The sequence below is a fragment of the Carettochelys insculpta genome, chromosome 2, assembly GCF_033958435.1.
Source record: "Carettochelys insculpta isolate YL-2023 chromosome 2, ASM3395843v1, whole genome shotgun sequence".
Classification (NCBI taxonomy): domain Eukaryota; kingdom Metazoa; phylum Chordata; order Testudines; family Carettochelyidae; genus Carettochelys; species Carettochelys insculpta.
In genome coordinates this window covers 241089720-241101878 of record NC_134138.1, presented here as the reverse complement: position 1 = coordinate 241101878, position 12159 = coordinate 241089720, and the positions used below count along the sequence as shown (strand labels likewise).

The 12159-nt window shown below is 45.4% G+C and overlaps 1 protein-coding gene across 2 annotated transcripts in view; it reads right to left on the bottom strand.

The window, feature by feature from the left end:
• Positions 1-5213: 5213 nt before the first annotated feature.
• SLC39A12 (solute carrier family 39 member 12) overlaps positions 5214-12159 on the bottom strand; it is a 52970-nt gene continuing 46024 nt past the window's right edge. For both annotated transcript variants that reach the window (XM_074986275.1, XM_074986276.1), the window contains 2 exons: positions 8103-8290; positions 5214-5342 (listed from right to left, as the gene is read on the bottom strand). In XM_074986275.1, the coding sequence (XP_074842376.1) occupies positions 5214-5342; positions 8103-8290 (317 nt within the window). The remainder of the gene's footprint in view (positions 5343-8102; positions 8291-12159) is intronic.

Below are 12159 nucleotides of genomic sequence, written 5' to 3'. Positions count from 1 at the left end.
CACCTGCAAACATCTGGAAGAAAATAAGGTGATAGGTAACTGCCAGCATAGATTTGCAAAGAGCAAATCATGCCAGACCAATCAGATAGCTGTTTTTGACAGGATAACAAATCTTGTGGATAAGGGATTGGCAGTGGATGAAGTATACCTAGACTTTAGTAAGGCATTTGACATGGTCTCGCACAATTTTCTTATCAATAAACTAAGCAAATACAACTTAGATGAGGCCACTATAAGGTGGGTGAGTAACTGGCTGCATAACCATTCTCAGATAGTTGTTATTAATGGTTAGCAGTAATGCTGGAAGGGCATAACAAGTGGGGTTCCTCAGGGATCTGTTTTAGGCCCAGTTCTATTCAATACCTTCATCAATTATTTAGATACTGGCATAGAAAGTATGCTTATTAAGTTTGCAGATGATACCAAGCTGGGAGGGGTTGCAACAGCTTTGAAGGATAGGCTCATAATTCAAAATGATCTGGACGAACTCAAGAAATGGTCTGAGGTAAACAGGATGAAGTTTAGTCAGGACAAATGCAAAGTACTCCACTTGAGAAGAAACAATCAGCTTCATACTTGTAGAAAGGAAGTGACTGTCTAGGAAGGAGTACTGCGGAAAGGGATTTAGGGGCTATAGTAGACCACAAGCTAAATATGAGTTAACAGTGTGATGCTGTTGCAAAAAAAGCAAACATGATTCTGGGGTGCATTAACAGGAGTGTTATGAGCAAGACACAAGAAGTCATTCTTTTGCTCTACTCAGTGCTCATTAGGCCTCATTTGGAGCATTGTGTTCAGTTCTGGGCACCACATTTCAAGGAAGATGTGGAGAGATTGGAGAAGGTTCAGAGAACAGCAACAAGAATGATTAAAGGCCTAGAAAACATGAGCTATGAGGGAAGACTGAAAGAACTGGGCTTGTTTAGTTAAGAAAAGAGAAGACTTGGAGGGGACATGATAGTAGTTTTCAAGTACCTAAAAGAGTGTTACAAGGAGAAGGGAGAAAAATTGTTCTTCTTGGCCTCTGAGGATAGGGCAAGCAGCAATGGGCTTAAATTGTAGCAATGCAGGTTTAGATTAGAAATTAGGAAAAACTTTCTAATTGTCAGGGTGGTTAAACATTGGGGCTGTGGCCACACTTGGCCAAAACTTTGAAATGGCCATGCAAATGGCCATTTTGAAGATTACTAATGAGGCGCTGAACTGAATATTCAGCGCCTCATTAGCATTAGGACACTTCCAGCAAAAGCACTGCTTTTGACCGCTCGCGGCTCAGAGCGACTACATGGGGGTCCTTTTCCAAAGGACCCCGCATCTTTCAAAACCCCATTATTCCCCTCTGCTGAGAGGAATAAGGGGATTTTGAAAGGTGCAGGGTCCTTTCGAAAAGGACCCCCGTGTAGCCTCACTGAGCTGCGAGCGGTCGAAAGTGGGAGCTTTGAAGTGCCTCGTCCGGAAACATCCTAATGCTAATGAGGTGCTGAATATTGAATTCAGTGCCTCATTAGTAATCTTTGAAATGTCCATTTGCATGGCCATTTCAAAGTTTTGGCCAAGTGTGGCCACAGCCTGGAATAAGTTACCTAGGGATGTTGTGGACTACAATATCAAAAAGAACCCTGTTTTGTTATAGTACAGGAAAAATTTATACATTATTCTGTCGCTGGAGAGATGCCAAGTTCATGTTTATGACATAAAGTTCAGGGAGGGAATAGATGATGGTTTTTAACACTTAAGGGTAGACTCCAGAAATGCTCCAAAGGCATTAAGGAAACTGTTTGGAAGGAAGGTAGTATTTATCTTGGAAACTAGTGGCTAATGCATAACTAAACAAGTAGAGATGAATAGGGTCACCCCACTAACACTTAGAAGACCTGATAGCTTGGATCTGAGACTATTTTTATGAGTTCTTTTGCCATATAACTTTCAGAAAAAAAAACAATTCAACCAAACAGATATTCTCTCTCTCTCTCTCTCTCTCTCTCTCTCTCCATGCATCCTAAGAATGAATGGAAGAACAGATGAAATATTAACCCTTTCTGCTAAAGAAGTTAGGAGATGTATAGAGTCTTGAATTTGAAGGGCAGATGTGTTCACCGTGATTATCTAATATGACCTCCTGCAGAACACAGGCTATTAAATCTCATTCAGTAATTTCTGCATCAAGTCCATAACTTTTATTACACAGTTGAGTGTCTTTTAGAAAACTATGCAGTCATGATTTAAGTACAGCAGATAAGGATGTTCTGCAGTATTTATTTGAGATTTGCCATGATAAACATTTTGAGAGAAGCCAATGGGGGACGAATCTACTTTCTCTCAGTTTAAAGTGGGAGTAACAGAGAAGAATATGATCCCTTAAATTCAATTGAAGTTGTGTTTGAGAAAGAGCTATCTAAGGGCTTCAGTATTAAGCCAAATAAGACAAGAAACATTTTCTTTCGGTTAGGTCTGAAGAATTTGAGCCAGACAAAACAAAGTCTCCATCTGCTCCTTGTGAAAGAAAAATATGAATCAAGTTCCAAAGTAGTTTTATACTTCCCCGTCAAAGGAAGTGAAACAGGATTTTCTCATTTCTTTTTCAGTTCTTGGAGTTCACCTTGACAAAAAAGAGTAATGTGATTTTTTTTTTGAGACAGACTTTCAGTAGACATATATATGGCAAATTCTTATCAATTTATTGAAATATATTAGTCATGATCAAGGAGAACTTACTTTTAAAAACAAACTACAGTTTAGCATTCGACATCAAAGTAATACTGCATCTTCACTGTTCCCTGAAATCCACTGAAGTCTCATTTGGTGCAAAAAGGATCATAGCCAAAAGATCAGCCTGAATGAAATGGCGAGGTAGATAATCTCTCTTGGGCACTACAAATACTCAAATCTTTGTCTGTAGGCTTGTGATACAGTCAGCATTATTGCAAATTAGTGACTGAATTGCTCACCTATCGAAAATATCATAGTATCTGAGTGGCTTCACCAGCTGGCTACCCCATATTCTGAAAAATCAGATTTTGTGTTTGGCAGACAGTGCACAAATCTGGCTGGTTGTTCAATGAGACCAGCCTATTTGACATTTTTTTTTGAGCTAAAAGAGTATATTTCTTAAGAAAGTACAGGTATATTTATATACACAAATCTTGCTAGCATACAGTACTTAAGCAAATATTATTTTATTTTGGAAAATATACTACAGAAATATAAGCATCATTCTTTCCACAGACTTTAACAACAGGTAGAAAAACATTTTAATATTGACCTTCAAATGATGATGAAAAATCTTGTTCAATTGGTTGCCTTGCTTTCTTTGGTACTGCATGTACATCCTCAAAATACAGTTGCTCTGCTCTTTGAAATAACAAATGTTTCCTATATTCACTTTCCCTTCGTGAAACAAGAATATATTTTCTTACATCCAGAAATATCCTGAACTGCTTGAACGGTCTGTCTATTGAAGGTCATTTAGGGACTAAGCTCCATCATTAGCAGATGAAATATTAGAAGATCTATTTTTTTAAATCCTACCTTACTAAAATTAAACACAAACTCCTAGAAAATCTGAATTTGGGACAGAGAGCCATCAGGAACAGCTTCTCAGTGGAAATGGACTCTCTCAAAGCTAAAGTAACAGAATAGGCAGCATTAGAATGTTACGTCCCTTGAGCAGACGTAGTTCAGCTGCTAGCATGGGAGACAGAATGCCTGAGTGCTGTTCCCTGTACTGACAAAGACTTCTTCTGTGAACTTGAGCAGGTCACTCAGGGCCAGGTTTTCAAGGCACTTAGTCACCGAAAGATGTACATAGATGCTCAGCAGGATTTTCAGAAGCACATAGTTACTTAACAGCCATTGAAATCAATGGGAGTAAGGCACTTGGGTGCTTTCGAAAATCCCATTAGGTGTCTGTCTGCCTCCAAAACAGCCTAAAATACCTTTACAAATCTTATCCTGAGTCTGCCTGCATCTCATTTCCCCATCTGTAAAGTAAGAGGAACAGTACTTCCCACTTCAGAGATGCTAGAATAAATACATGAAAGATTGGGAGACATTCTAGTATTACAGCAGTGAGGGATGTATGAATACCAAAGACAGAGAAAAGAAGAAAGATTTTCATTTGGTTGTACAAAGAACATAGTTTGGTTCATCAACTGCCACTGCCTCTTTCAGCAAAAAAGAGAAAGAAGCATTTCTGCAACAGACAGCAAGTCTTTGCCACAGAAGTTAAGTAGTGGAGGGAGTTCTTATGCCAAATAAATTACAGAGTTTAATTATGAAATACCTCATTGAAGTCACACAGCACCTCAGAGTCACGCTGTTTCAAGAAAAAAATATGTGAGGGACTGTTTCTGCGGTCCTTACTTAACTGACTTGTCTACCCTGGTGAATGATCCCACTGATGTCAATGGGGCTACTTGCATAAAACCACTGGAGTGAGCAAGGATTGCTAGATCAATGCATATTTCAGACAATAGGAACAGATTTTCATTAAAAGCATAATATATTTGTATGAATTTCTATCCCACGACATTATGTAATGATCTTATTGGCTTCCATAGATTCCAATATGCATACTATACACAATATAATGCAGTCACAAGTTGACAGTCTGATGTTGCTCAACTGTATTCTAATATTATCACAGCCTTTAACACTTGTTTGCCATTGTTTCCTGTGTCACAATGGGCCAGCAATGCATGACCCCAAAACTTTGTCAGTGTATCAGCAAGGGCAATAATGCAGATTTTACTGGAATGAGACTGTGTTGTATTTAACTCAGTGAATCATCTTGACTACATTTTCAGTTTCATAGATGTTTATTCTTGGAATTAAGAGGTAACAAGATTTGATACTTAAATTCTTCAGCTATTTTCCTTTTCATTTGAATGACTATATGTAAAAAACCCTATTATTTTCTTCAGTCAGAGTAATAGGTGTCACTGGAAGCATTTAACTAGAATGGACTCAATAAACTAATCAGAAGATCCTGTGAGTTTGATCATAAGAGTTTTGGTAAACTCATAATACATAAAATGTAAATCTAAACATTCATGTTTAAAAAATTACAAAATCTGAACAATAAGTTAATAAAGTGAATTTGTTACTTAACTTTAGGTACAAAAATCCAACCAACTTCATTTATAAATCACTATAGCAGGCAAATAATACTATTGAAACTCATGACTGATAGTTAGAGATTTTCAGTAGAAGCTTTATATTTTAATTTTCTGTTCATATATAGCCAAAAGAAAGAGACAAAGCCAACCTAATAATAATCCAAGGTTCTGTAGTAGAAACATCAACCAGGGCCGCCTTGTCTGAATGTGAGTCATTTCAGGAAGCTAAAAAAGGAGTAAGATAGCAGAATGAGAACCAGATATATTCATCTCTGGGAAAAATGTTTTATGGGAAAACAAGACAAACTTCATATAACAAGACTTAAATCCTAAGTTTCTGAATTTAGTTGCAGATCTGTAGTAAACACTGTACATTGTCATCAATATTCAAAGTGAAAGATTTCAATTAGTCTAATTCCATCATTGTGAATCTTTCACCAGTATCATAGAGAATTACTAAATAAGCAGCCAAAATGTGTTAGCTTTTCAATAGTTGTTTAAGAATCTTCATGTCAGGAAACACTTGGTAAAACTCGTGGTTCCTTTTTATGGGAATAAAATAGTTTTGATTATTTTGTTTCTGTACTATATATAGGGACAAATTCTTCTCCCACTGACTTTATTGGCAAAATTCCTATTGACTTGACCTTTAATGGGTACATAAATTAAAAGCATAATCCTCTATGCTTTTAACAATTACCTTTTATATTTTTCTCCTTAAAGTTAGATTAGATACAAAGCCACAAAAAGTTTATCATCAGAGTATAAGCTATTTTACAAACTGGCCGTGTCTACACTAGCCCCAAACTTCGAAATAGCCATGTAAATGGCCATTTCAAAGTTTACTAATGAAGCACTGAAATACATATTCAGCGCCTCATTAGCATGTGGGCGGCCGCGGCGCTTCAAAATTGACACGGTTTGCTGCCGTGCGGCTCGTCCCGACGGGGCTCCTTTTCGAAAGGACCCCGGCTACTTTGAAGTCCCTTTATTCCCATCTGCTCACAGGAATAAGGGGACTTCGAAGTAGGCGGGGGTCCTTTCAAAAAGGAGCCCCGTCGGGACGAGCCGTGTGGCAGCAAACCGCGTCAATTTTGAAGCGCCGCGGCCACCCGCATGCTAATGAGGAGCTGAACATGTATTTCAGCGCTTCATTAGTAAACTTCGAAATAGCCATTTACATGGCCATTTCAAAGTTTGGGGCTAGTGTAGACATAGCCACTGACTTTTCACCCTATATCACCTCTTGAATTACTATATTGAGGATAATGTATCTTAATTACACTTTCAACAATAGCCTGTGAAAATATGTGACGGAACCTAATCTATTATGATTATTATTATGATTATGATGATGTAACAATGTCATATGGATCTCTTCTGATCCAATTCTTATGCGTAAGTTCAAATCAACTCATGAACATAAATCTAGAGCGGAGATTCCCAACCTATGTGTTGGGACCCAAACATGGGTTGCAATTAGATTTCTTAAGGGTCACCAGCTGCTCAGAGCTGCATGTAGCTCTTAAAGGAGCCATTTGCAGCTCCTCAATGCTGCCACATCCAGCAGCTCTATCAATAGAGAAGCAATTACGCATTACAGAGACAGCTTCTCCACCTTGGATATTCTTAGTCATCCCAGACAAGGCACTTAATAGACTCTTGCAGAAAGTAATTTTCACCCCCCTCATCTCTTCCTCCCTTTTGTCCCCTCTTCTGTTCTATTTGGCTGATCTGTCAGTTTTCATTTTTTGTTTGTATCTCCTGCTAGCCCCTGCATGTGACTCACCCAGCCCCCAGCCTCTGAGTGTGATCCCCAGCCTCTGAGTGTGACTCACCCAGCCCCCAGCCCCCAGCCCCTGAGCATGACTCACCCAGCCCCCCAGCCTCTGACTGTGACTCACCCAGCCCCCAGCCCCCGCTCCCTGAGTGTGACTCTCCCAGACTCCCAGCCTCTGAGTGTGATCCCCAACCCCCAGCCCCTGAGTGTGACTCACCCAGCCCCCCAGTCTCTGAGTGTGATCCCCAACCCCAGCCCCTGAGTGTGACTCCCCCTGGACGCCCAGCCTCCCAGCCCTTGAATGTGACCTCCCAGCCCCTGAGAGTGGCTCCCCAGCGCACCAACCCCCCAGCTCCTTGAGTGTGACTCCCCACCCACCCCTGAGTGTGGGGTTTAAGCTGGGGAAATGTGGGAGAGTGGTTTGGGGATGAGGGTCTTTCCCCCACCACAACTGAGATCAACTATAATAATAAACTAATAATGAACTATAATAAATGTAGTGTTATTGTTTTATTATTATTAATATAACTCCCTTTTTCAATGAAATTACTACTATGAATATATAAACATGAGATGGGGTATAATTTTATATTCTCGCCTCAGGCACTAGTTATGGCACTGCTCCCCCACTCCACCCTCCGGTTTTGAATTGCCTTGGGTCATCAAGTCTTCCTGAATTGTCAAAACAAGGCCTTGCATGGAAAAGGTTGAGAACTGCTGATCTAGAGTCATGGTATTTGCTATATTTTCTGTTTTCTTTTGTTGTTATATGCTTTGAAACTTGATAAAAGTATTTAAACAAGAAATGGGCCACATCAAAACACCATCACAGAATTAAAATTCCAAACCCTAATAAAGAGCAAAATCAAAAGCCAAGGATTTTTTTTTAAAGACTTCAATTGGAATTCTGAGCCAGAATTGGAACTATTCTGTGCTCTTTCTTGGACTATAAAATGTAGATTCTCAATCTCACCTCATTTCTTATTCTCTTTAATAGCCTTTATTTTCCCCCATTTTCTTATTATCATATTCATTGTACTAGTAATATAGGCAGCAACCATAAATGGGTCTTATTGTGCAAGGTGCTGTACAAACACAGAGTGGAAAAACATCACTGTCAGAGGCGCTTAGAGTCTCTTTCCTGTACTCATTTGTGATGAGTGTTCTGAAATGGAAAGTGTAATGGACAATAGTGTGACACTCACCATTTCTGCTAGTGATAAATACAAGAACATTCCGGCTGTGACAGTAAAAATCCAGTTCTGAACACACGAGTCAGTTGATATCGAAAGACCAATGTAAAGTCCTATGAAGGCAGTTAGTGCACTTACAAAATTCATTAATAATGCAATTTTTGTGGCGAGCCCTGTGCTTAACAGCACAGCAAAATCTCCTGCATAGAAAAAATAAAACAAACAAAAACATTTAGCTGATAAAGCGTTTGCATGATTTGCATGGTAGTAAGTCATTGGTGATAACAGTTTAGACAGAATTACACACACATGTAGGCTATGCCTGCATTCCAGCACTGCTATGAAAGGTGATCTTTTGGAAGGCATCTTCTGGAAGATCACTTTCGAAACAGTGTGTCTACACACCCAAAGCAGATCAAGCTTTTGATCCGCTCGTTCGAAAGACCGGTCGGTTCTTTTGAAAGAAACTGTCCACAGAGTTCCAGGTGCTCTTTAGCAAGAACGGACTAGGAAATGGGGTTGTATGGCTGAAAAGCTCGTTTGAGGGCCCCAGCTAGCCGCTCCTTTAAAGGGTCCCTCTCTGACACCTTTGCCCTGAAATGCTGAAGGCTGCCAGGTTGTCCACAGCACAGCAGACCCCAAGCACTGAGCAGAGCCACTGCATAGACCTCTGTGGAACCTTAGCAGCCATGGCCAGACTGCTGGTCATGTTGCTTGTTGCCATCCTCCAGTGCCTCTGGGGATCACCCACCTGCCCACAGTCCTGCAGGCCATCTCCTTGGGGCAATGTCCATGCTCACTCCCCCAGGTAAGCCGGTGACTGTGGAGCTTTCCCACAAGCTCCAAGTGGTCGGACTGGCTCATCATGGGGGAGTGGGATGATGACCTCTGGCTCCAGAACTTCTGCATGATAAAAGCAGATGTTTTTTGAGCTATGTCACTGGCTTGCCTTCATCCTTCAGTACTGACACACCTGAATGTAGCCTGGGCTGCACCTGGAAAAGTGGGACACCATTGCAGTCTGAAAACTGGCCACCACAGAGAGCCACCGGTCAGTCAGCCACCAGTTCGGGGTGGGCAAGGCCACCGTCGGGGCCACCCTCATGGAGGTAAGGCATGCTCGGGTCACACACCTGTATGAGGGGTCTCATCAGTATGGGGATTCCTCAAGAACAGGGGATGGGGGTCCTGCAGGGGACATGAGACAGGTGAGGGGGACAGGGAGGCCGCGGGGCCAGAGCCAGGGGGGACTGGAGCAACCTGCCACACACTTGTGGGCATATATGCTCTCAATCTCCTGCAGGTTGCCTGGGTAATCCATGTCCTTCCGCTGCAGAGGGTCATCCGCATCGGGGACCTAGACACTGCCCTCACAGGATTCGCTGTCCTGGGGTTCCCCTCATGTTTCAGTGCATTGGCTGGGATGCACATCACCATTTGGGCCCCAGAGCACAGTGCTGGAGGGTACATCAATCGAAAGAGGTACTGCACCACGGTCCTCCAGGCCCTCATTGACTCCCATGGACATCTGCATGGGTTTGTCAGCTCAAGCCCATGATTCCTGGGTCTTCCAGAACTGCTGGCTCAGGCGCGGTATGGCGGAGGGGACTTGCTTCCCCCCACAGGAGCTCCCTGTCAGGACATGACCATACCCCCTCGCATATGGCCAACGCTGCCTACCCGCTGCACCTGTGGCTCACAGGACACATGGCTCCAAGCCAGGACCTTTTAATGCCTGCCTGGACTGGGCCCGCAAGAGCATCAAGGTCACGCCGGGGCACCTGAAGGTCACTTTCAGTGCCTCCTGATGCTCCTGGAGGTTGGCTTCCACCATGTGCCCACCATGGTGGGCGGCGTGCTGTGCTTTCCACGTTATCATGCAGAGCCAGAATGAGCCACAGGTGCAGGGGTGGGCAGCCAAGGCTGAGGCTCCCCCTCATCATGGGGGAGGCAGCATGGCTTCCCACTCTGGACCCACGTGGGAAGTGGGGGTGGGGGTGCTCCAGCCCCGGCGGCAGTAGGTGCAGAGCTCCCCAGGCCCTGGATGGGGCTTGCCCAGCCCTCAGATGGCAGAGCTACGGAGACAGAAAGGTGGGAGCCCATGTTGCCAGGTGCATCAGAACAGGGTGTGGGTTAGGAAGGCCTCCCATGAGGCCTTCACAAAAGGGGCCCCAATGACTCTCCCCCAGACATCCCCACCACAACCCCCCCAACATACTTATACACCACACACCACTCCTTCCATGACCTCCCCCACACCCACCTCTTACTGCTCCCCCACTAGGCACAATGGACACTGAGATGGTGAGCAATAAACATTTTAACTAAATATCTGAACTGTGTTGTAACAAAAATAAAAACTATTTATGGGGGTTCGGGGGGACCATATATAAGGTGGGGTCCTGGGGTGGGGCTGGGGGCACCTGAACTTGTAGGGGGGGCCAGGGAAGGGGGTGGGCAGCCTTAGTCCTTAGCAGGGGTGGGGGCCTGTGAACCACATCAGCCATGTGAGCTCATACTGCCCTAGGTCCAGGGTCTCTGTCGGGGCTGGAATGGGGCTGGGACTATGGGAAGGTGGGGTGCAGGGGGGGTTGCAGCAGCCTTGGCCTCAGAGGGAGGCATGGGGAGCAGGAGGTTGGGGGGGGATGGTTTGCCAAGGCCTGCACTGTCCACAAGCCACTGGCCACCTTCCAGTTCAGCAGCTGCAGAGAGGTCAAGTAGGACCAGGGCAGCAAGGGCAGGGAACACATGGGGAATTGTTGGTGGGGCTGCGCGAGTGGGTGGTGAAGGGTTGGCAGCCTGGGGCAAACTGGTGGTCACAGCCCAGGTGAAGGCATGAAGGGTGCCTGCCACCTCACCCCAGGCCTCCTGCTCCATTGCCAATCACTCCTGCATGGTGGCATCTAAGCTCTGGCAGGTCGTTGTGTGTGTGGTGTGGGGCCCCTCATCATGGGGGGGAGCAGTGTGGCCTTCCACTATGGACCCACATGGGAAGTGGGGGTGAGCGTGCTCCAGCCCCAGCCCCAGCGGCAGTTGGTGCAGGGCTCTCCAGGCCCTGGACAGGATTTTTTCCCAGCCCTTGGATGGCAGCGCTATGGAGACAGAAGGGGACGACCCATCAGTTCCATGACCTGACCCCCCGAGGCCTCTGCCTCACAATCCTCCTAGACAGTGCCTTCGCGATCTCCTGCTCTCCATTGGCTCAGTGGCCCTGGGGGATCCTGGGCACAGGGAGGTCCCTGCTTGGATGGGGCATATACTGGGTGTGGTCTGCCTCCTGCGGCCATGCGGCTTGTGGTGCTGTCCATGGGAGTGTGTGCTGAGTGCCTGCATATGGTCCTCTCCGTGGCCCAGGGGATGTGGCCATCCGGGGCTTGTCCAGTGGGGCCTGGGTGGCCATGTGACCAGCCTACTGCCAGATATAGTGGGGGTGCCCCCACTCCCACACCCTGGGGATTCCAAAGCACCGGGTACCTACCAGAGAGTTGCCTAATGATTTCAGGGCAGGGCCAGGAGGAGGGGGCCTGCCTGGAGGACCTGGACGGGAGGGCGATGACCAGGGACCCCTCCTCCTCTTTCAGTGTGGGTTCCGGCTTCTGGGCACTAGCTCAAGGCTCCTGGCTGTTCCTCGAACTCTGGCTTGGTATCAGGCACCAGCTCTGGCCTGATAGTGTCCAGCACCTGCGGCAGGGGGGTTCCCTCCTTTGGCCTGAGGAGGCAATCCAGCTTCTTGTAGTGGGGGCAGCCAGTGTCCCAGCAGTTCTTTGAGCTCTGCCTCACTCTAGGAGGGGGCCCTCTTCTTTAGCCCCTGGCTGGAGTCCTGGCAGCCCTCCCCCAGCTCAGGGAAGGACCCCTAGAGGGCATGGGAGTCCTGGGCACTGGCTACAATGCCAGTGGGATGCATGGTGCTCCCCTACCATCAGTTGGCAGGTATGCTGGAGGGGGCTCGTGCTCTCCCTGGTGCTAGCATGCTCTCAGCTTCCTGCCACAGGTTTCTGGTTCCCTGTGTTTTTAAATACATCTGGACGCAGGCACCACAGAGCCCCGAAGGTGCTGGCAGGGGCATCTC